Here is a 23740-nt window from a genome sequence, read left to right as displayed (position 1 = left end):
TTTTCTCAAATACGTGTACCAACTTGTCATACGCTACAAAGAACAGTGTCCACTAGCACAGCTGGACAATAATTTGGCATCTGTATTAAGAGCCTTAAAAATGGGTGTGCCATTCCCATTAAAAGGACATGCAATGCACTGAGGACACGATATCACACATGTACTTTTCCTGTAATGCAGCACCTGAATGTAATTATGAGGAAACTATCAGATGAAACCCAATTGAGGGACTTTCTACAACTGGCCAATTCAAATGACTAGTACTCTTTAGAAACGTCAGTATCAGGAAAGACAAAGTCTGAGGAACTATTCCGTATTAAAGGAGACTAAAAGGACAAGGTAATTAATACAATAGGTGATGTTGGATTGGATCCTGGATCAGAAAAAAATATATTGCTACGAGGAATACTAATGGAACATATGGCAAAATTTGAATATGGACTTACTAAATTTCCTGAATTTGACTGATATACACCCTTAGTCTTATGAAACACACACTGAACTATTTATTGACTCATGCAATTTTATATATATATACATATGAAAGTGATAAAGCAAATATAGCAAAATATTAATAGTTGGTGAATCTAGGTGATGGGAGTTTATTGCACTATTCTTACAACTTATATTTGAAATTCAAAATAAAAAGCTAGTAATAAAAATGTGTGTACCCTTTGGCCCATAACTCTATTATTAGGAATCTATCCTAAAAATAAGTTTTCAAAGTATTTTTTCTTTATAAAACGTGGGCTCGAATTTCTCCCTTAATTTTCTGAATAATTTTCTGTAAATGGATCCTGGTAATGATGTTGAAAAATTCACATGCTCATTCAGAATTACAAATAAATTCTGTAGGTAGTCCACCCTAAAGAACGTGGAGCATACCTCCTCACTCCTTAAGTGTGGGCTGCACATAGTACATCTTTCCAAAGAGTAAAGTATGGAAAGGGGAAAAAAAGAGTAACTTTACAGTGGAGAAACCTGACAAGCACTGCTTCAGCCAAGTGATCACGGTCAACAGCAATAGTCAGAAACCAGGCTGACAGCATGAACCCTTGATGTGATGTGATGAAAATGGCTTTCCCTCCCCAAAACCCACAACCCCTGACCAATTATGTGAAGATCCCCAGAGGTGCATCTATAATATACCTAACAGTATCCCTCAAACTGTCAAGGTCAACAAAGAGGGAAGTTTGAGCAACTGTCACCCCCAAGAAGAACTTACGAGACACATCAACTAAATGAAAGGTGGTAACCGGGCTGGGGTCCTGTAACAGGAAAAGGGCATCGGGGTGTGTCACTGAGCAGGACCCTGTGAGGCCTTCCCAGAATAGACCCTCACCCATGTCTTCCGCCTGCCCTTTGTCTGCAGAAAAACTTCAGTCAAGGAATACATTTAATCAGACAAGTGGGAAAATGCGGAAAGGCAAACAGTCAAGCAAGCCAAAATAATAATACGTTAGCCATTACACAGTCAGGACCTTTAGCTCTCCCTCAGGGCTATACAGTTAATGTTCTCAGCCGGGTCCTTCCAGCTGTTCTGCAGACACTGAAGCCCCCACCAGGTGGGAGAGGTTAGCTGCTCGCTGCCCACAGCACACAGGCCTGAGACCGGTTGGAACGAGAAGGTTGATGATGCTGATTCCGATTACCTCACCAGCAACCAATCAGAAGCAGCTCCACGAGCTAATCATGCCCTGTTCCTGGAACACTGTAAGACTCCTCACCACCCCCTCCAGGTGGGACACACTGTTTTGAGGGCATTAGCCTGCCGTGGCCCCCTGTGCCTGGCAAAGCAATAAAACTATTGTTTTCTACTTCACCCCAAACTCCGTCTCCAAGATACAATCCGGCACTGGCGTACAGAGGCCGAATTTCCGCAACAGAGGGAAACTAAGGAAATTGGTTAAACTGTGGGCTTTTGTCAACACATTAGCCTCGGTTAATGAAATATAACAAATGTACCCCAGAAAGGGAGGAGGCTAACAATATGGGAACCTGAGCTCAATTCTCCGTAAATGTAAAGCTGCTCTAAAAATAAAACCTGTTAATAAGTAAAATATTGACGCATTTGCTTCCATTAGGGCCAGGAAAGTAAAACAAATTCTGGTTGGCAGAAGTAAACTTTTTTAAAAAACGCAAGGGTTACAAGTCTCAGTAAAAGTCAGGGGCACGACAACAGACCTTCCCTCGCGCCTCGGAGCGGGCTGCTGGGGAGAAGACCGGGAGAGGTCACGAGACGTCACGAGTGAGCGACAGGAGGCGAGGCGGGGCGTGGAGGGGCGTGACTTCCGGGCCGCTCTCTCCCCACTGGCTGGGCTGCCCGGCGACCTGCGCAGGAACCGGAAGCTGCGCTCACAAAACAGAAGAGGTCGGAAGCGCGTCTGGCTTTCGTTTCCCGTTCGCCCGCTGCCCGCGTCGGTTCTGAGCTTCGGCCGGTCACCCGCTGCCTCCCGTCGCTTGCACCATGGCCCTCAGCGATGCCGACGTGCAAAAGCAGGTGAGCGCCGGGCTGGACCCCGAGAGGTGGGCGGATGCCGCCCCGGGCCTGGGGGAGCTCTGCGGCGGCCTCGTTGGCCAGATCTCCCCGTCCCCGGGACCCCGCCTCGGGGCTGTGCGGGTCGGGGCCGCGTCGGGCTTGGCGGGCGAGCGGCCGGCCTGGGGTCGCGGCGTTGCTCGGCGCTTTGGAGTTCGCGGGCGGCGGGCGTTGACCGCCCAGGCCCGGACTTCGGGGAAGGGCACTCAGGCCGCAGTTTAGAGAACTCGTCTCTTTCTGGCAGAAGTTCTCGGAAAACCCTGACTAACGCTCACTCAGTGCCTTGTGAGCCTTCTTAGATGAGCAGTACGGTGCTTTTTCCTTGGATGTTTCCAGTTCCTTTAAAACGATTCTGCACTTTATTCGTCAGGTGATATGCTCTCGGAAGCGTGGTGGTTCTTCCTTTTAGGGGATCTTAGGCTGATCACGGAGGGTAACAAAAATAGTGTCTGTGCGGCACTGTAGGAAATCTTACCGCATGCTTACAGAACAGCGCGGGTTTTGAACATTAATCAGCGCTGCGTCTGAGTTTTACTGTAGGAAAAAGGACGCAGTGCGCTCCACGTAGTCCAGCGGTCACACCCCTAGTACCAGCTCTCGTCCTCCTCTTCTCCTTCGTTTTCCGCCTTGTTGTGATGTATTGAAAACTAGGGCTTCCCCAGTTAGAATACACGGCAAAGGTAAAGCAGTGAAACTAGGCCAGAACCACGTTTTCTTTCTGTAAAATAGTAAAGAGGAAATGTATCGTCTGTACTCCTCCACGCTACGCGCGGTCCCCATCAGGGCGGTGCCTGTTTTCCCCGTATTCCCGGCAGTGACCAGGCCTGAGTATCGAGCACCGAGTAGACGTCTAGAAATCTGGGTTTCCTTCAACTTCCTGCTCTTTAGGAGTTAGTAAAATCTTAATATAGTTACTTCCTGCTTTTCATCACAGTTGATTTCTGGAAACTACATTGCAAAGCCGAATGGTGAAACTGTCTTTAGTCCTCATGCACTTTGGGTCAAGTCAAATCTTGTTACTCTCTTTGCTGTCACATGTCTGCTTCAGTAAAGCAAAGTGCTGATTTCTGTAAACATCACTGCTTTTAGAGCTGGGAGAATCTGCAGACTTCCATGGATCCTGAGACAAGGGGGAAACATAGATGTTTTTCAGGCACCATTAGGTGTGGGTCAGTGAAACCCTAGGACGCTCTGTGAGATTGCACTGGAGCTGCCAAGAGTGCTAAGCCAGTCTCCTATAGGAGATATATTGTGTACATACATCAGAAATGGAGTGCTCGTTCTTGTTGGTTCTTCCATCACAAGTAGGTAATGTATTTAAAAAGAGCCCCCTAGAATCTACTAAATCTTCTCAAGGATGAACTTGAGTGCTGGAAATAAAACACTAATACTTAAATGTAAAAAGAAAAAGAAATCCTGGGTTTCCTGATTTCTTCCCCCCTGTATTAAAGTATTTGTGTATGTTGCTTTTTTTGTCTGAGGAGTATGGTTATTTATTTCATCAAACTTTCAAAAGAATCTTGACTCCAGAAGTGTAGAACCCAGTAGCTTTAGCAGGAAGAAGAAAAGTATATTTTAAGGGCAGATTTTTCTGCCTTAAGGGTGGAGTTAAATGTCCTGAAGGGGTTGACTTTTCTCCTGTTGGAACTCCTGAAGGCAGAATGTGTTCTTGTTGACTGTAAACGGGTTCCTGTGACCTGGGCTACAATGAGTGTGTTTTGCTCTAGGCTGTGCTGATCTCGTCAGATCTGGTAGCAGAGGGTCCGGCCGAGAGATAGAGGCAGGTAATGCAGGTTTGAATGAGGGCTCCCCTCTAGAGGCCAGTGTCTTGTAGCATTTGTAAGCACCTGAGTTGATTACTGTCTTTAAACTACTTTTAAAGTTCCAGACAGTGCAGTGTGAGTTTGATCTGAGCTTGTGACGATTCCATTCCACAGCACAAACAGAAACACACACAGGCACAGATGTGTGGAGGTTGATCCATTTAGCAAGTTCACTGTGGTTTTTCTTAACAGTGTAGATTTGGGTTAGGCACGCCAATTTTTCAAGGCTTGAGATTTTATAAGTATTGTATGACCTATAAAACGGGCTCTGATTGTCGTCATTATTTTGGCTCCTCACTGGTAGGGAGCTCCTAAGAATTTTGACAAAAAATAAGTCTTCCCTTCTAAAACCGTGCTGTGTGTTTTCCTCAAGACTTTGATGCCATGAGGTTGTATTCTTTTTTTTTTCTTTTAAAGCACCTGCTCTTTATTTTCCCTTTTTTTAAAAATATATTTATGTTTTGGCTGCGTTGGGTCTTCATTGCTGCATGCGGGCTTTTTTCTAGTTGCGGCAAGCAGAGGCTACTCTTCGTTGCAGTGAGTGGGCTTCTCATTGCAGCAGCTTCTCTTGTTGCAGAGCACGGGCTCTAGGCACACAGGCTTCAGTGGTTGTGGCTCGCGGGCTCTAGAGCGCAGGCTCAGTAGTTGTGGTGCACAGGCTTAGTTGCTCCGCGGCACGTGGGATCATGGGCTCGAAGCCGTGTCCCCTGCATCGGCAGGCAAGCAGATTCTTAACCACTGCGCCACCAGGGAAGTCCCTAGGTTGTATTCTTAACTCACTTTTTTTAATTGTGTAAAACACATTACGTGAAGTTTACCTTTTTAACCATTTTTTGGAGTATAGTTGCCTTACAACGTTGTGTTAGTTTCTGCTGCACAACGAAGTGAATCAGCTATACGTATGCCCATATCCCCTCCCTCTTGGACCTCCCTCCCACCCACCCCCATCTAGGTCACCACGGAGCACCAAGCTGAGCTCCCTGCGCTATACAGCAGGTCCCCACTAGCTATGTCTTACACGTGGTGGTGTATGTATGTCAAACCTAATCTCCCAATTCATCCCACCCCCTCTTCCCTCGCTGTGTTCACATGTCCATTCTCTACATCTCCGTTTCTATTCCTGCCCTGCAAATGGGTTCATCTGTACTGTCTTTCTAGATTCCACACATACGCGTTAATACGCGATATTTGTTTTTCTCTTTCTGACTTACTTCACTCTGTATGACAGACTCTAGGTCCATCCATGTCTCTACAGATGACCCAATCTTGTTCCTTTTTATTCCATTGTATATATGTACCACATCTTCTTTATCCATTCATCTGTCGGTGGACATTTAGGTTTTTTCCACATCCTGGCTATTGTAAACAGTGCTGCAATGAACATTGGGGTACATGTGTCTTTTTGAATTATGGTTTTCTCAGGGCCTTTTTAACCATTTTTAAGTGAATGATTTAGTAGTGTTAAGTATATTCACATTCTTGTGAAACAAATCTTAACTCACTTTTGTACAGACTCTAAAAAGTAGTTGGGTTACCTCAGAAGGCTTGAAACTCCCAACAGATTCTCACTCATTCACAAATGTTTATTGAGCACCTACTGTGGGGGAAGTAAACCCTTAACCCCGTGTCCTGGGTTTACGGTGGTGTTTACCTTTATGCGGGACAATTAATGTGAAATGAGTTAATAACCTAGAGGCTCTACATTAAATTTTTTTAAGCTGCTTTTTTTCCTTTTTAATTCACTATTCCTTTCAGGTAGAGCCCCTATGAAATGAAACTACCAGTGAGTTTGATTAGCTCTGTTGCTTGTATATTCATTTGGGTATATTTTACATCTGCCACTAGAGACAGTACTCTGTTTATGAGTATAAATTAGATCAGTCACCCCAAGCCCCATTCAGAAGACTTTGGGGACTTCATTCTCCAACTGTAGCCAGAGATCTAAAACCCTTTAGCAAGTTCCTAGCCTTATAGTTTAGTTGAGGAGAGGCACAGGCAAGCAGGCAATTAGGACTGTGTGTTTAGGCAGAGAAGTGCAGTGTCCTGGGTGCAGATAAGTGAGAGGTTCAGGAGATTTTCCAAAGGAGGTGACAGTTAAGCGGGCTGAGGCTCGAGAAGATAGCTGAGCTGGGGGTGGGGGAGTGTTCCAAGTGGAAGGAACAGCATGTTTGAAATCTCCAAAGTGGAAAGAATGGCGAGCTCAAGGAACTGAAAACCTGAAATGAGAGTAGCATGGGGACCTCCGTGGTGGCACAGTGGTTAAGAATCCGCCTGCCAGTGCAGGGGACACGGGTTTGAGCCCTGGTCCGGGAAGATCCCACATGCCTTAGAGCAACTAAGCCCGTGCGCCACAACTACTGAGCCTGCGCTCTAGAGCCTGTGAGCCACAACTACTGAGCCTGCACGCCACAACTACTGAAGCCTGCACGCCTAGAGCCCGTGCTCCGCAGCAAGAGGAGCCACCGCAATGAGAAGCCTGTACACCGCAACGAAGAGTAGCCCCCGCTCGCCACAAGTAGAGAAAGCCCGCGCGCAGCAACGAAGACCCAACGCAGCCAAAAATAAAATTAATTAATTAACTTTAAAAAATGTAGGATGACAGGAACTAGGAGTCTGAGGAGTGGCCAGTGGTGTAGGTTACATTTCATGTGATGCTGGAGAGATGAGCAGTGACCACATGGCAGACCTTCTAAAATCTCTGCACTTTATCCTAAGGGGGTGTGTGGTACGTGATGAGAGGGACATTTGTAAAGGATCTTCCTGGTTGCCAGGTAGAGCTGGTTAGCAAGCGAACAAGACTGAGGGCCCGGAGAAGATATGGACGCTGTTGCAGTAATTCCGCCAGGAGATGATGATAGCAAAGATGAGATTGTGGCTGTGAAGGTGGAGAGAGATGGACAGATTAAAGAGGTGTTAGAAGAGAGAGCTCGTAGGACATGGTGATTGGACCTGGGGCCTGAGATACGGGAGGGGACTACTTGGTGTTGATGCTGGTCATCAAGGCAGAGGTCAAGGGGGACGTGGGAGCAGAGCCGTCAGTGTTCCTTACGGAGCGTGTGGGATTTCAGTTGCCATGGGTAGGGTCTCCTGAAGGAGCTGTCTGGGAGGCGGAGGAAGAAGCGTATGGCCTCAGAGGAGGCTGAGGAGGAGAGCAAGGAAGTGGCGGGAGCAAAGGGAAGCACGTGCTCAAGAAGGGTGGTGGTCAGTGTACCAGGAGACGCTGCAGATGCAGTAAGATAAGGGCGAGGAGATGGCCGTCATCTTACAAGTGATTTCACTGGGTTGCGGGGAGGGGAGTCAGGCTGGAGTGCCTTGAGAGTAGGAGGCTGTCTGGTACACTCCAGTAGAAATGGAGAAGGGGGAAGGACGGTCTGGCTGAAGGAGGCCGGAAGTAGAGGAGGACGTGTATTCAGTCCTTCCTCCCCATAGACTCCAAGTTCCTTGAGAGTAGGATAATGGCCTATTTACCTGTGTTGTTGACTATTGCATCTGGTCCATTTGCTGGAGTAAATTCCAGATTGTAAGTTACCTGAGAACAGAAAGGCATTCCATAAATGATTGTTGGAAGAATGAGAAAACATAGATATTTTTTCTTGTCATATTCAAAAGTAACCTTTTCCTTCTCCTTCTAGATTAAGCACATGATGGCTTTTATTGAACAAGAAGCCAATGAGAAAGCAGAAGAAATAGATGCAAAGGTGAGATTCCACTTCCTAGGTTTAAGAAGTTATCAAAGTTTCATACTGTCTTGCTTTGCTAATTAGTACTTAGTAAAATTGTTTAACAGAGCATTCATTGCATAGGACCAGTAAGAATTTCTTTAACGTTAAAAGTAAATTTTCCTTTCTAAACATTCTTTAATTTTTTTGCCTGTGCCACGTGGCACGCGGGATCTTAGTTCCCCGGCCAGGGATCGAGCCCGTCCCCCTGCAGTGGAAGCATGGAATCCTAACCACTGGACCGCCAGTGAAGTCCCAAAATTCTGATTGTCAATAAGTGTCCTGAAATTTTATGGTAGGGAGTAGAAAAGTAAGGGATGGATTAATTTTCTCATGGAATCCAAACTCAGACATTGAGCAACCGCGGCTAATTGATAGCCGGTCAGGGGAGGATGTAGTATTTTTTCATTGTTATGTTGCTTTTTTATTTGTGCTTGCTGCAAAAAAGGTAAATACACAGTTTGGCGTATGTAAGGCATAAAATGAAAGCCCCTGTTCATCATGAAGGCGGCAGTCAGCATCTAGAAATTTTACAAATATTTCGAGTTGCACAGTGTTTCTGTACAGTATATAAAATTGTTCTTTTCTCTAGGTATAATCATGGTAGGTCAGAATATATCACCTAATTCTTTATTTTCACTGTCCTTTTACTTTATTCTACAGTGGTTACATTTGTTACTTAACGGTAAAGCCTTAAAATTGTGTGTGCCTGGTATCCTAGGGCCAAAACTAAACCTTTGAACTGTTTGAGTAATTTATCATCTAAGAAAGAAAAGACTTATTTTTCCTGTCACTGAAGTAAAACAGTTGAGAGAGTATTGTTTTATATATTTATTGAAGTATAGTTGGTTAACAATATTATATTAATTTCAGGTGTACGGCATAGTGAGTCAATATTTTTATAGATTATACTCCATTTAAAGTTATTACAAAATAATGGCTGTATATTTCTGTGCTGTACAGTATGTCCTTGTTGCTTGTTTAATATTGTTTTGATGGCCTTAGGAGCACTGCAGTTTCTCGTATGACTAGTTTCCTTATTTCTCTCTGGGACAAATACAGAACTTCTATTTCAGTTGGTAAATGCATTTCTATTTAAAGTAGTCTTATCTCATGTGATAGGTATAGAAACAAGCTGTTAGGCATTTATTTTAGAATTTGAAAGTTCCAGTGTCTGTGCCAAGCATTAAACATCTGAATCAGTCACTTTAGCTAGCTTCCAAAGTCATAATTTCTTACTGCCTGAAAATCACAGATGGCTGATACACTAAGATACCCTTTGTAAAAAGTGACTGCTCAATAATTAACACTAATAAAACTAATAACTCAAATTTATGTAGTTTATAATTTAAAAGGACTGTTAGATTTTGACCTACAAAGGAAAGAATACTATTTTTATTTTCTTATTTTATAAGGGAGGACACTTAGACAGATTACTTGACCAAATTTTTTAGACAGTAACTCATATCTTCTGACTCCAAATTCTGTGTCCTTTTCATTAGCCCTCTATTAAACAGATGGATCAAATTTAAAATACATAATTTTTTTCATACACAGAATCTTCTGATTCTGTTCATTGAAACTTTGTTGGTGGATACTAGACATAGAATAAGGTGAATATAAGCAACTACCCTGGTCATCAGCTGCTTAAAATAAAACTGTCAAAATCTGTATAATGAAGTAATAATAATAAATTCCTTGGTAGGCAGAAGAAGAGTTCAACATTGAGAAAGGTCGTCTTGTGCAGACCCAAAGACTGAAGATTATGGAATACTACGAGAAGAAAGAAAAGCAGATTGAGCAGCAGAAGAAAATGTGAGCTTTGAAAATCACTGGGACGAGAGGGTGAAGCAGGTGCTTTGGAGCCCAGGCAGTTACGGGTTCTGGTCTGAAATGGACCATTCACTGATTAACTAACCTTGGTCAAGTTACTTAACTTCTCTTTCCTCATTTGGGAAAACGGAAGGCTCACAGGATTATTGAAAGATATAGTTGAAATAACTGATAAGAAAGTCTTGCCACTTCATAAGCATTCAATAAATATTTCCTTATCTTTGAAAATAAGTGGATAAAAACCGCTACATGTATTTCAGGGAGTTCTCTTTGGGATCTGTACAAAGAGAAGTGTTTGCACATATGTAGTAGGTTGTACCTTTCTTTCTCTACGTTGGTTGTTTTTTATGCTGTAATGATACTACTTTTCTGTGCCTTTTGCAGTCAGATGTCTAATTTGATGAATCAAGCGAGGCTCAAAGTCCTCAGAGCGAGAGATGACCTTATCACAGTGAGTAATTAGCCCCTTTAGTTATAGAATTATAAAATGTTTATTCATTTGTCTGTTATAGAGAATTCACTAGTTAATGTTAGATTAAGGAGCTGATGAATGATTTTTAGAGAGAAAACATTTGGTCAGCAAATCATTACACTAGGTATTGTAATAAATACAGAAATGAATAAGATGTGTGTCCAGTCTTCAAGGACCTGCTGCTCTAACAGAGCATGTAGCTCCTGGGTATATAGCACGTGATGGGGGGACCATACAGTATCTGCCTCACACAGGACAGTATCTGAGGGCGATGGGGACTAATAAGGCTAGAAAGGTAGGATGGAGTTACTGTGGGGCCATGAGTGCAAGTGAAGAGCTTTGCTTGCTTTCAGTAGAAAGCTATTGAAGGTTTCATTTTATTTTATGAGGCATATCATAAATAGGGTTCATGATATGAGTACGTAGACTAAATTTAACAGAGAAGAGGTTAGACAGAAAACCATTTGGGGAGTATTGTCACCCAAAGGAGAGGGCAGAAACATACGTTCGATCCCTGGTCGGGGAACTGAGATCCTACAAGCTGTGTGGTGCGGCCAAAAAAAAAAATTTAGAAACCAAGCAGAGGCCTCTGTTTCCACTATTACTCATTGTTATTGTGGAGGCCCTAGATTTCTTACAAAATGGAGAGACAAGTTATATAAATATTGGGAAGGAAGAAACAGTTATTTTTTTGAAGATACGACTGTATATTGTATATTAAAAAAAATACAACATCTGAAAAGAACTAAGAACTAGTAATTAGTTCAAAAAGGTGACTGGCTACAAAGAGAATATACAGAAATTGATAGTTTTACTACATGCCAACAGTAAGCAATTAGGAGTAAATGTTGGTGAATAGGAACTATATGGAAAAGCTATAAAACTGAAAATATAACACTTGTCTAAGCAGAAGACATACCATCTTCTTAGATGACTAGAGAAACAAACTAATATTGTAAGATATTGGTTCTTGTCAGGTGAGCCTGGCATGGTGACAGCAAGGACTGAGTTGGGTGTCAGTGGTGACATGTTTTATAGGAGGAAGCCCTGGACGTTGGCTACTGACTCCTCCACCTCCTCTTCTTTTTTTAAAAAAAATTAATTTATTTTTGGCTGTGTTGGGACTTCGTTGCTGCGCACGGGCTTTCTCTAGTTGCAGCGAGCGGGGGCTTCTCTTGTTGTGGAGCACTGGCTCTAGGCGCGTGGGCTTCAGCAGTTGTGGCGTGCGGGCTCAGTAGTTGTGGCTTGTGGGCTCTAGAGCGCAGGCTCAGCGGCCATGGCTCACGGGCCCAGCCGCTCCGTGGCATGTGGGATCTTCCTGGACCAGGGCTCGAACCCGTGTCCCCTGCTTCGACAGGTGGATTCTCAAGCACCGCGCCACCAGGGAAGCCCCTCACCACCTCTTCTAAGGCTGACGCCAAACCCCCTAGGAGGGTGGTGGCTCCATTAGCATGATAGGAGGTCAGGAGGGCGGGGGCTCTTTTAAGAAGAACCACCAGATCACGTTGGACATTCTTTGAGGGGCCAGGAAGCCTTCAGATGGAAGTGTCTGCCAGGAGGTCGAGTGTGAGGACACACAGAGGTGACTCACTAACATAACTCCCATAACACTTAATAGACCCCAGCGTAGCCAGAGTTGATCTGCTTCTAAAATTGTCACAACTAAATGTCTCTCTGCTTTCGATACTAACTTGATCTTTTAGTTTTCACTCTTCTATTTTCATTTCATAATTAGCTGGGTTCCTTTGGCAGTCAGCTGTTTGGACTGCAGGGTTTGCCTGTATTGGTCCTGCATTGGTGCTCAGTGCTGTAGGAGTCTGCTGTCTAACTGGGTCTAGACCAGAGACTGTATCTATACGGCAGCCTTTTGAGTGTGACTGTAAAGAATGTCATTACCTTGGAGACGGAATGGAGAGAGCAGCCTGAAACAAAAACAGAGGCCTGGAATTGACAACACGGGCAGGAAATGGAATTGTCCAGGAGAGCGGGGAGTGTAGGAACTGAGGCTGGAGAGAGACACTAGGGTTCAGTTGGAAGAGCCTTGAATGCCTGCTGAAGAGTGTGGGACAAATCCTTTGACCAACTCTCTTAACTCTAATAGGCGTAGAGATCACCTGGAGGGCCTTGTTAAAATTCAGACTCCCGGCCCCATTTCCAGAGATTTTCTGTATTCTCATCAGGAATAAACAGCCCAGAGTAATCTTGTTGCAGGAGGTCTGAGAACCACACTGAGAAATACTGCTTTAGCCTTAGATTTGTTTTGGAGAAAGAGAACTGGTGACTTGGGGAGAGGAAATGAGGTTATGGCTTAACTTTGACTTGAAGGTCAAGACCACATGGCAGCAGAGGACATGAAGAGACGGCATCCACAGATGCTGAAAGGTGTGGTCTGTAGGACTTGGTGACTGCAGGTTGTGAGGCGTCAAGAAAGACCTAAGCTTTCTCACCAGGTCGCTAGGCACTTGGATAGGTGATGAGGGTTAGAAATACAGGGGGAGGAGCCGGTGGGGAATGGTGATGAATCTTGGCATTTGAATCGCCTTCGGAGTCCAGGCGAACTTAGGAGAGGCTGGGGCTTCCACTCAGACAGCACACAGGTCCCACGTCGAGCTGCGTGGCATGGGTGAGATCGCAAGCTTGTGGATGTAGAACTACAGGGCCAGGGGAGCAAACCGAGCAGCCTTCAGCTTACGGCAGGAAAATTAGAGACTGCTAAGGAACATGGGGGGAAGCAGTCGTGTTGGAGGAGAAGTCGTGAAGGAGAAGCCAAGGGGACAGAAAAGTTGAAGAACAAAATGGTAATCGAATACAGTGTCTCATGCTTTGGCGAGTCCAAGGGGGAAGAGCGCAGTGGTCTTTGAGTTGGGGATCGAGGTTTCACTTCTGACTCGTACTAGAGCAGCATCGTTGGGCTGGTAGAGACAAAGCCTGGTGGTGAAAGCTGGACAGGCGAGCATGCGGTGAGGGGCTGAAGGCAGCGGGCGTGTGAACTGTCGGGGTTTCTTGTTTTTCTTTTCTTTTTTCTCATTTTGCTGAGCTGTCCGTGTTTTGGTAGACGGCAAAGCCAGTTATTCTGTAGCGTGCAACTCGGTTTCAGAGCACAGCCTGAGCTTTTGTTTTGCTAATGTATAATGAGAATTTTGTTAAAATAAACATTTCTATCATTTCAGTTGTTCTAAAGCGCTTCTTTCCTTAGTCCTTTGCAGCCTAACATCTTGCCGTCAGGTGATATGCGGTTTAGTGAACCCCAGTAATGAAGCGGCACGGAGGGTGAGGAAACCGGCTGTGAGATGATGGGGGACAGGGCTACATGTGTATGTTTCTGTGGATTTGGCTCTTTTAAAACGTTTCTTTCTCCAGCTTTATCCGTAGAATAAGAAACTATGAAAGGAAGGGGATTTGTCAAGCAGTTGGCTAGAAAAGGATGTTGACAAAAGATAGAAGGAAGGAGGAAATACAGAACCAGGATGAAAATGAAAAGCAAACAGGCAAGCTATTCTGCTACCAGAAGTGCACGGTTGCCTATAGTCCTTTAGTTACTTTTCTCTGCTGTCTACCCTTTTCCCCTGCCTGCCCTGAGGCTCTCCAGGTGTAAGAGCCCATGCTTTGGAATCCCTGTGAGGTGTGTTTCTATTTCACCACAATCTGCTGTTTGGTGGGCGAATTTTTTTTTTCCTAGTATTTCTTCATTTATTTATTTGGCTGCATCAGATCTTTTTTTTTTTTTTTTTGCGGTACACTGGCCTCTCACTGCTGTGGCCTCTCCCACTGCGGAGCACAGGCTCCGGACGCACAGGCTCAGCGGCCATGGCTCACGGGCCCAGTCGCTCCGCGGCATGTGGGATCCTCCCGGACCGGGGAGCACATGGGTTCTCTAGTTGCAGCGTGTGGGCGCTCCAGTTGTGGTGCATGGGCTCTAGAGAGCGTGGGCTTAGTTGCCCTGCGGCATGTGGGATCTCAGTTCCCAGACCAGGGATCGAACCCGTGTCCCCTGCATTGGAAGGCTGATTCTTTATCACTGGACCACCAGGGAAGTTCCGGTGGGTGAATTTTTTAACCCTTTTGAACCTTCCTTTTATAAAATGGGGAAAGCATATACGTGAAGCTTCTTTAGAATTAAGTTGGTCCACATAGGAAAAGTGACCGTGCAGTGCCTCACACAGGACAGGCCTGGGGTAAGTAACAGCTCTTTACCGTCACTTCCTAAACCTCACACTGTGTAAGGTGTTGTTGTTGTCATTTAAGGGAGATAAAGAACAGACCGACCTTTAGAAATTCTGATTTGCTGGTCCTGAAGTAGAGATTTCTGGTGCTGCGGTTAAAGAGACGAAACAGAAATGTCTCTGCGGGAGGCCCCCTGACTCTACACCGGGCACGAGCAAGGAGACGTGATTTTGATGTTGTCGTCATAATCGGGTTTTAGTTTCTTGCTTTCCAGGAGCAGAATCTAATATTTTCAGGATCCTAGAGGCAGTTAGGTTCAGCTGGACAGATAACGAAATGCCCTTCCAAACTCTCAAAATACTGATCTGTAGGCTGACACGTGAGCGGCAGTAACCTACACCCCTCCCCACGGGGAGTCAGACTACAGCCAGAAAGCTGAGTTTAGAATCAAAGAGTGTCACTGGGGTATTACTTAAGTGACCTTCCTGACCTGTGGGGCATGTCTCTTAAGTGGACAGGAATGGTTTAGACAAGGGACAGTGCAGTTTATGTCGATTCGGTTCCAGCTTCCTTGGCTGGAGTTCAGTTTATTCCAAGTTCCTACTCCCTTGATTGGAGTTCTGGGTGGTGGTAAGAGTCCTCATTTGTCCGTTTCCAGACTTCTCGTGGGTTATTTTTACCAGTGGCTGGCATCACTCGGTACAGCTCCACTTGATGCTCACTCTTTTAGAGTAAACCTGTCTCCGTACTGTTCGTGTCCACCCCGACCGGCATGACCAGTGTGGACAGTCAGTTCCAGCACAAAGAGAACTGTGCTTGAGGGGTCTCTTGGTGAGGAGGGGCTGAGGTTTCTTTCAGCCAGATGTCTTATATCATAAATGCTTCAAACCTTTGTGCCGTAGCGTCCTAGATTCTAAAGGCTTCAACTGCTCGGGAGTGGTTCCGGGCTGGGTGCGGGTCCAAGGGAGACTCTCAGAACCAAATACAGGGCCACTTCCTTCTCTCCACCCTCACTCCTCAAATTCTGATTGGTTTCTGAGCGAGCATGTATGTTCTCCCTCTTTAAATCCCCCAAATCATTCCAGAGATCATATTCAATAAGGGGGACACGTATGTGGAAGATTTACTAGGACGAACTGTTCTCAGCGGCGTTGGGTGGCCAGCAGTGGGATTGAGAGGCGCTCTCTCTGCCATTTAAAGGACCTCGGTCCTCTTTTACCAGTAAGCCTGTACGTGCTTACCACTTACGAGTAGATGCCAGCGTGCTCTTCTCAACCACGTGAGATTTGTCTCCGGAGTCCCTTTCAATGTCTGCTTTAGTTATAGAAGCCAGCATTTATTATAGACCATTGGAAAAGACAAACTAACATAAAGAAAATTGAAATCACTGATAGTCCCGCCTCCCGCAGGTAAACATTGATGACACTTTGTTCTCTGTGCAGAGGCTGCTTTTTCTAATAAAAAATGGAAGCATCTTGCCCAGCTGCCTCAGTAGCTTGCTTTCCACGGCTGTGTCACGTGGCTCTTTCTGTATTGGTCACTCATGATCGGTAACCTGGGCGCTTCTGCCTGAGCGCGAGTCCCCTGGGAGCCGCGGTAGCGCTCTCGCTCGCATCTGTGTCCTTCGGGCAGCATCTGCTTTATCGTACCCCTCAGAGAGCGCGTGTGGAGAGAAAACACGGCCGTAAAGTGAGAAGTGATTGGACACGGGCTGGGCCAGCCCCACGTGGGTTCCAAGCTGACTACCCAGGTGTGTAGATAACTTTTTCTTTTTCCACTCTTTGTAGGACCTACTAAATGAAGCCAAACAGAGGCTCAGCAAAGTGGTAAAAGATACGACCAGGTACCAGGTGCTGCTGGATGGACTGGTCCTCCAGGTAAGTTTGTAGGTCGGATGCACCACTGAGAGCCACGTCCCTGCAGAGTCGACAAGATGGGATAGAAGCCGGCTGTTTCTCCTGTGTTCTCATTTTAGCTCTTTTCCTTGTCTGGCCGGGAGATGTGTGGGAGGACGGTGGTGTCTGGCTGGTGGATGAGACTGCTGTTGTCTCACTTGTCCTTTGTAACCTCCAGCTGTAAACTTTCCTGATTAAATTTTACCACTAAAATGCTTGCTTTAGATATTGAGGTTCAGATCCCAGGCTGTGTACATTTTAATTGTTTGCTGTTCGGCTGTTAAGTACAATACTTGTCCTCAACCTAGTTGATGTAAGACTCCCGTATGAATTTCATTCCATCACCAGAGCATTGGGTATATTTATCTGGTTTGTGATATGAAGATCTTGCCATGTTCTCATACTATGTAGGCCATCTTTGGGGGAACTTAATTAAACAAGAGGACTGCTTTCCCAAACTAGATGAAAGAGTTATGAAGACATTTTATTTACTGTTGTTTTATTTTATAGTTTGCAGTTTTTACTAATTGTATCTGATTGTGCGTTAATAGGGTTTGTACCAGTTGTTGGAGCCCCGAATGATCATTCGTTGCAGGAAACAGGATTTCCCTCTGGTGAAGGTAGAGCTTGAAGAAATCCTTTTTCTTTTTAAAGATCAAAATGTTAGGGATGAAATGCATGCTGTAATAAATGACAGCTCAACTATGGGGACTAGAAGAGTCTTAACATGTCATAGATACTAACTTAAGTGTACCTGAGCCTCTTATTTATTTTCTTAAACAAATCAAGTTGCCATCTGAGTTAGTACCCTCCTCCCTTTCTGGAGAAAACAGTACCTACTGGATTGGAGCAGAGGATAGGCAATACCATCTAAATAAGAGACAGAGGCGGGGGGAGGGGCAGGTGGAGACCATGTTTAATGGAGACAGAGTTTCAGCTTGAGAAGGTGGAACGTTCTGGAGAGGGATGGTGGGAACAGTTGCACAACAATGAACGTACTTAAAGCCACAGAACTGTACACTTAAAGCTGATCACGATGGTAAATTTCATGTGCATTTTACCGCAGTTTTAAAAAGCAGTGAGCTGGGGGAAGTGGAGGTGTAGGACAGATGGAAGGGGGTTTCTCACGCTGCACTGCACTGTGTGTGGCGTGGAAGTCCCATCTTCGGACAGCACTGTAGGCTTCAGGAGACACGTGAGAATGTTTTCTTGAAGGAACTTTAGTCTTTTTCTGACACGATTACTAGTTGAACAGATTGACACATACATTGGGGCTCAGACAGTATCCGTGCTTTTGTGACGGGCTTATTTCACTTGGCAGTAATGTCTTCAGGGTTCATTCACCTTGTAGCGTGTGTCAGGATTTCTTTCTTTAAGGCTGAATTATATCTATAGACCACATTTTATTGATTCATTTGTGTGTTAATAGACACCTGGGTCGTCTCTACCTTTTGAGTATTGTGAGCAGTGCTGCTGTGAACACGGGTGTACAAATATCTGTTGGGTCTGTGCTTGTACTTCACTTGGATAAGTATCCAGAGGTAGACTTGCTGGATCCTGAGGTGATTCTGTGTTTGATTTTCGAGGGACTACGATACCATCTGCCACAGCGGCTGTACCGTTTTACATTCCCACCAGCAACACGTCTGTTCTTTTACTTGAAAAATGCGTAGGAATATCTTTGTTTGTACAGACTGTTGGTTTTCTGGATACCTGCTCCATAGTTTCTGATAAAACCTCTGTGTTTTGTGTTTTTCCAGGCTGCGGTGCAGAAAGCAATCCCCGTGTACAAAATCGCCACCAAAAGAGACGCTGATGTCCACATTGACCAGGAGGCCTGCCTGCCTGAGGAAGTGTAAGGGGCGCCTCTGCTTTTAGCCCCTGGGCTGCTCTGGCCGCGCGAACGGCCGTCCGCCCGGCCTTGCGCATGTCCTCTGGGCGCCCCGGGCAGGATGGCGGTGTGGCCACCCAACGCGTGCCTCGTGCTGCCTCGTGCTGGCGCCTGTCGGTCTCCCCCTTGTTAACCAGCTTCTTGTGGCTCAGCTTGCCTAGCAGCAGCATGGATTCTGTACCCAGAACTTGAACGTGGGTCCACGTGTGTCCTAGGTACTGAGAAAGGTGATCACTCCCTCTGACAAGGAAGTAGCCATGTCTGGCTGGCAGATCCCTTGGTGTGGAACGCCAGCACCCGTGGTGCTTCTGCTGAGTGCGGGGAGACTCGGCGTGGTTGGGAGGGGCGGTAGGAGCTCCTGGCCGGGGAGAGCCCGGGGCATGTTCCCTGTGCGCCTGCCCGCTGGTCCACCCCACGGGCCAGTATTGCGGAGGCCTTGGGACACATGAATTTAGGATTGCAAGGCCTAGTTCTGAGTCCCGATTGGCCTGTTGCTCGCTGCAGGACCTCGAGCCCAAATCCCATCATCTGTAAGAGGGATCAATCTTGCTTGCTTCATAAACTGAGGATCAGAGATAGGGTGTGTGTGTGACGGTGCTTTCAAGCTGAGGGCCTGTGGGAGCCTAAGCATTATTGAGCATTACTGTCAGATCGAGGTCTGCTTCTCCACTCTGCCAGGTGTTGGCCAGGTAGGGTTGGACTAGTTACTTAGTCTTCCTCATCTCTGACCTGGGATAACAGCACCCGCCTCACTGAGCTCTTGGAAGCTGAAGTGGGGTCGTGTCTGTGCAGCACTGACAGCAGGGCTCAGGATCCACAGTGACTCTGCTGGTGGGTAGTCGGCGTGTGGAGACCATGCGGGACTCGGCAGTTCCAGTCCGGACCACCGTGCCGGGTGCTTAGAGCAGCAGTCCCGTACGTGCCCTACGTGTTTGAACGGAAGCAGGAGTGCTCACACCCGAGGGGTACTTATGCAGGGACACCAGCCGTTTGCTGACAGGTCACTGGAGCCCGGTTCAGGCCCTGGAGCCACTTGAATTAGATGGTTCTGTTTTCAGAGCCTCTGAGATTCAGAATTGCAGGTGAAGGACTCTGCAGATTTAAACTGGAGTTTTATTCAGTAAATTGGTCCTTTTAGCCACTCTTAAGCCTGTTTCCTGGTTTATAGGTCCCTGGGGAATAGGAGACATGGAAGGGCCTGGACTTGGCGTTCAGGAGTGCCTGGTGCACAGCAGACACCCCCCTTCCCCTGCTGCCCGCATGGGGACAGGGGCTGTTCAGAGAAACAAAGAGGAAATGGGGGAGGAGGATGGAGTAAGAAAATAATATTCAGGTCAGAGCCCTTTGAAATTTTCTAGAGAAAATTTGCAAAATTTTTCCCAGCCTTTGCCTCAGAGCCTGCTTATTTCAAGAAATATTTTGTAAAAAGTAGAATTGTAATGTAGCAAAATAATTTCATACCTGAGGCTCCTTGTAGTAGGATGTGACCTATCGGCCTTGCACTACTGAGGACTGGGTTTGGCACCTGCTGGGATGGAGCCTTTTATCTGAGACACAGGCACTGAGGAGGACTGCCTGTCAGCACCCCTGGTCCCTGCAGCACTGGCCTTTAAGAAGCATTCAGATGAGGACTGTATGTATTGATCTGCAAACTGGGACGCAGTCTTCCCCCTTTTCGTCCAGTTGGGGAGGGCTGGTTGTTAGAGTAACGTGAAATCAGATTGGCACATAGTCACTTGGTAATGAGTTATTATCAGCCTCTTTACCTGGAAGCTTCAGAAGCTTCTGAATTAGTTTCAAACTTATTGCATATGTTTATTGCCCCTAAGAGTGTTGAGACCATCCACACACCAAGACAGCTATTCTCCAAGGGAAGAAGGTAATTGTACAACGTGTGTCTGTTTCCCTCAAATCTATGAACGTTGTTTCCGGTGTTCTTTGTAGAGCTGGCGGGGTTGAGATCTACAACGGGGATCGCAAAATCAAGGTCTCCAATACCCTCGAAAGCCGGCTGGACCTCATAGCCCAGCAGGTGAGTGTGGGGACATGTCTCATCAGTTAGTTGGCCTGTGGTTACCTTGAGGAGGTGCTGCGGAGAACATGTCAATTGGCCGTATTTGGACTTCATTGATTCTTTCTACGTTTTTTGACATTTTCTTAAAAGGAGCAGGGATTCAGGCATTTAGTGCCATTTGCTGGGAGGATATGTTTACATGAGAGTGGCCTTGGAGTCAGAACGAGGGCTTTGTGTGTCTAGGTTTTTTTTTTTTTTTTTTTTTTTTTTGCGGTACGCGGGCCTCTCACTGTTGTGGCCTCTCCCGTTGCAGAGCACAGGCTCTGGACGCGCAGGCTCAGCGGCCATGGCTCATGGGCCAAGCCGCTCCGCGGCATGTGGGATCTTCCCGGACCGGGGCACGAACCCGTGTCTCCTGCATCGGCAGGTGGACTCTCAACCACTGCGCCACCAGGGAAGCCCTGTGTCTAGGATTTTAATGTATCTATTTTACTGCATGTGGAGATGCTGACCCAAAGCCCCAGAACCCCAAACCGCAGCAGGAATGATGGAAAGTCAAGCAACTGCTCTTAAAGGAATTGCCACAGGGCGCCAGGCTCTTCAGGTGTTTCCGAGTTTGCAGGAAACCAGCCAGAAAACTTGAGTTGTCCCGAGTGCGGGGCCTCTTCCAGAGGTGTGGTCTGCTGCCCCGACCTTGACCGGCGTCTTCTGGTAACTTACACCTCAGAGCCATGCTACCCACCAGCCACACGTGGCTAATTAACTAAAGCTAGGTAAGGTGCGCAGTTTGCCGCCTCAGTTGCACTGGCCGCACGTGGCTGGTGGCTGCGTCCCGAGGTTGAGTGCTTGGGCTTTTCCAGTTGCTGCGGCGCACCTCAGCACAGACCTGTGCTGTCAGCTTTCCACCCGGCGTGCGCTCAGCACCCGTTGAAAGAACGAGTGTAGGTGCTCCAGAACGTCGCCTCTTCTCCCCATATCGGAGTGGGAGGGAAGCCTTACAGCCATGGCGCCCGTCATTGGTTCTCTTTCCCCCTAAGCAGTGGCCTTAAGCCCACGTTTGCGATCGCCGAGTCTCTTGGTCGGACTCGGGCGGTGCTTGGCCAACTACTGGGCTTCGTGACTTCGGGGCGGGGCTGAGGCGCGGGGGACGGCGCCGCCTCACGCGGGAGCTTCTTTCTTCACAGATGATGCCCGAAGTGCGGGGAGCCTTGTTTGGGGCAAATGCCAACAGGAAGTTTTTGGACTAAGCCTGAGGGAGGTGGCGTCCACCCACTGCGTGACGTGGACGTTTCTGACAGTTGAAGAGACAAGATGGCCTGCGTAGCTTCCTCTTTGCTGTCCTCCTGTCCTGTCCTGCATCTATCGGTGGAAGCCCTGCTGTAGCTAACACCCCGGCTGGTGGGGACCAACGGGCGAGAGTCTCACTTAGTACGATCAGGAAACCTTCCTCTAGCTTGTCTCAAAGTAACACAACTTCCCGCTGTTCTGCAGCACAGAGGCGAGGGGTCAGGTGGTGGGTGCATGAGTGTCCCCAGGCCTCCTGCTCTCCTGGGGTCCAGCCTCGGGGGGGGGGCGGAGTGGTGGGCTCTGGGGTCAGGTCTCCACTCTTTGGGCTTCAAGTGCATGTGGGGCCTCATTTCTTCCAGCAGCAGCAGCTTCACTGTTAACCTGTTTGGGCCTAGAAATGTCTATAAATGTGATTTAAGATCTAAGCCGTGAATATGCTTTATTTATTAAAATGTAACACGTACGTGGATGTCACTGATTTATTACACAAGGTGCTCGCTGCAGGTTGTGGTTCTCGGGAATCTGGAAAGAGGAAGCATTTTCCAAACCCCTGGAGCATTTGCGGGTTGACAGCCATCAGCAGTTGAAACCACGAACCCTCTCTGTGTCCCTCAGGCGCATCTGCCACTTTCTACCAAAGCCTCACCTAGAGGCGCCCTCCCAGCCCCTTAAGACTGTCCGCACACAGGTGTTCCCTTCCTTCCCGGGCCCCAGAGCACCTGACAGTCATGTGGGCCCGGTCCCCGCAGAAGGGCCTGGACGACTCTCCCAGGCCTGACCCTGCAGCCCTGCCCGGTTCTGCCATCCTGAGGTTGAACATCCTAGAAGAGCACAGAGGCCCCTTGGGGAGCCGTCCCTCTGGCCTTGGGTTCCTCTCCCTGTTCCCTGGGGCCCTTCTGTGTCCAGCTTGGGGAGAGGCCTCACCTGAGGAGGGCGGCTCTCAGCCCCCAGTAGAGCCCCACCAGGCCCTGGGTGCGGAGCAGCTCGCTGGCGATGAGGGCCGCGGCCGGGCGCCTGCTGGGGGAAAGGGGGCCCCGCAGGGCACGGCTGGCAGCGGAACCCTGGCCGCGGGCTGCGGGGAGGGAAGGCAGCCCCTCGGGCCCCGCCCTTCCTAGAGCTGAGGGTTGTCCTAAGGTGAGGACATCAGTTCTTGGCTCCAGGGAGCTCTCTCTCGGGTCTATATTATCTAATTAATAGGATGTCCCTGCTGCTTAGGCTGCTTCCCAAGGGCACGGCCACTGCCTGCCCAGCTTTCTTTATAGGAAACTGTGGTAGGACCCCCTCCTCCGCCAATTCCTTATCCTCCTGTTAGAACTGTGTTTTTGATCCTTCTTCCATTCCTCAACCGTCTCTAAACTTATCTGCATAGTTTCACGGGACTTGTACTTTGGGACGCAGGAATCCCCGTATATCTTCTGCGTAATTTGTAGACCAGCAAATTATCTTTGTTCAAAAACTGCCCTTCAGACTTAAGGGGCGCCTCCTTTCTCTAGAATTCCAAGACTAGGGGAACATGTCCCATTTTATGGAATTAGGTTCTTCAGACGTCAACCCTTTTTAGTGGAGTAATTCAGAGCACATGATCTGATGAGTTAAGCATCTAATAAACAGAACCGAGTTTTTCCCCTGAAAATTGGTTATTGATGCAAGCGTGTTGAATGTGGGTGAGTCTCATTAATGACCACAGCATTCGATGCACTGAAGTTGTGTGAATATTAATTTTTTAAATTCTCAGTGTTTGAGACACTTGGCCTAGATTTTAAGCCCTAAAAGGAAGCTACTTCTTGCCTCAATTTTGACTGGTATCCAGCAGAGAAACAATGCATACTAAGAAGGTACTTGCTGCCCCTTTTACCATATTTCATAGGGTAGAAATCTAGGCACAGGTCTCAAACGAGTAGCTTTAAGAAGGTGGTCAATCAGTGAACATTATTTTCCGCATGGTCTGCCTTAGGTGTACATAATTTACCCATCCATCCATATCCTGAGTTTTACTTCTTTTTGAGTGTTGGAGGAGAACTAAGACTTCTCGTCCAGGTTGAAAAACGAGACGTGACAGAACCTTACCCTTTGCAGATCAAAACACAGCAGGGGCTTCCAGTGTCT

The 23740-nt window shown here is 47.0% G+C and overlaps 1 protein-coding gene across 2 annotated transcripts; it reads left to right on the top strand.

Moving 5' to 3' along the window:
- The first annotated feature begins 2340 nt into the window (after window positions 1-2340).
- Window positions 2341-22097, top strand: ATP6V1E1 (ATPase H+ transporting V1 subunit E1). Of its 2 annotated transcripts, XR_009543237.1 has the most exons (10): window positions 2341-2500; window positions 7992-8057; window positions 9784-9893; window positions 10296-10362; window positions 16335-16424; window positions 16994-17062; window positions 18203-18297; window positions 20278-20365; window positions 20852-21058; window positions 21532-22097. XR_009543237.1 is itself a non-coding variant. In XM_060164457.1 (9 exons), exons 1-9 carry the CDS (start codon window positions 2468-2470, stop codon window positions 21592-21594), a joined length of 681 nt encoding a protein of 226 aa, XP_060020440.1. In that variant the 5' UTR covers window positions 2341-2467; the 3' UTR covers window positions 21595-22097. The 2 variants fall into 2 exon arrangements, 1 of the variants encoding a protein (XP_060020440.1); XM_060164457.1 differs by lacking the exon at window positions 20852-21058.
- The last annotated feature ends 1643 nt before the right edge of the window (window positions 22098-23740 follow it).

The sequence above is a fragment of the Lagenorhynchus albirostris genome, chromosome 11 (genome assembly GCF_949774975.1).
Source record: "Lagenorhynchus albirostris chromosome 11, mLagAlb1.1, whole genome shotgun sequence".
Lineage (NCBI taxonomy): Eukaryota > Metazoa > Chordata > Mammalia > Artiodactyla > Delphinidae > Lagenorhynchus > Lagenorhynchus albirostris.
This window is presented reverse-complemented; position numbering and strand designations above follow the sequence as displayed.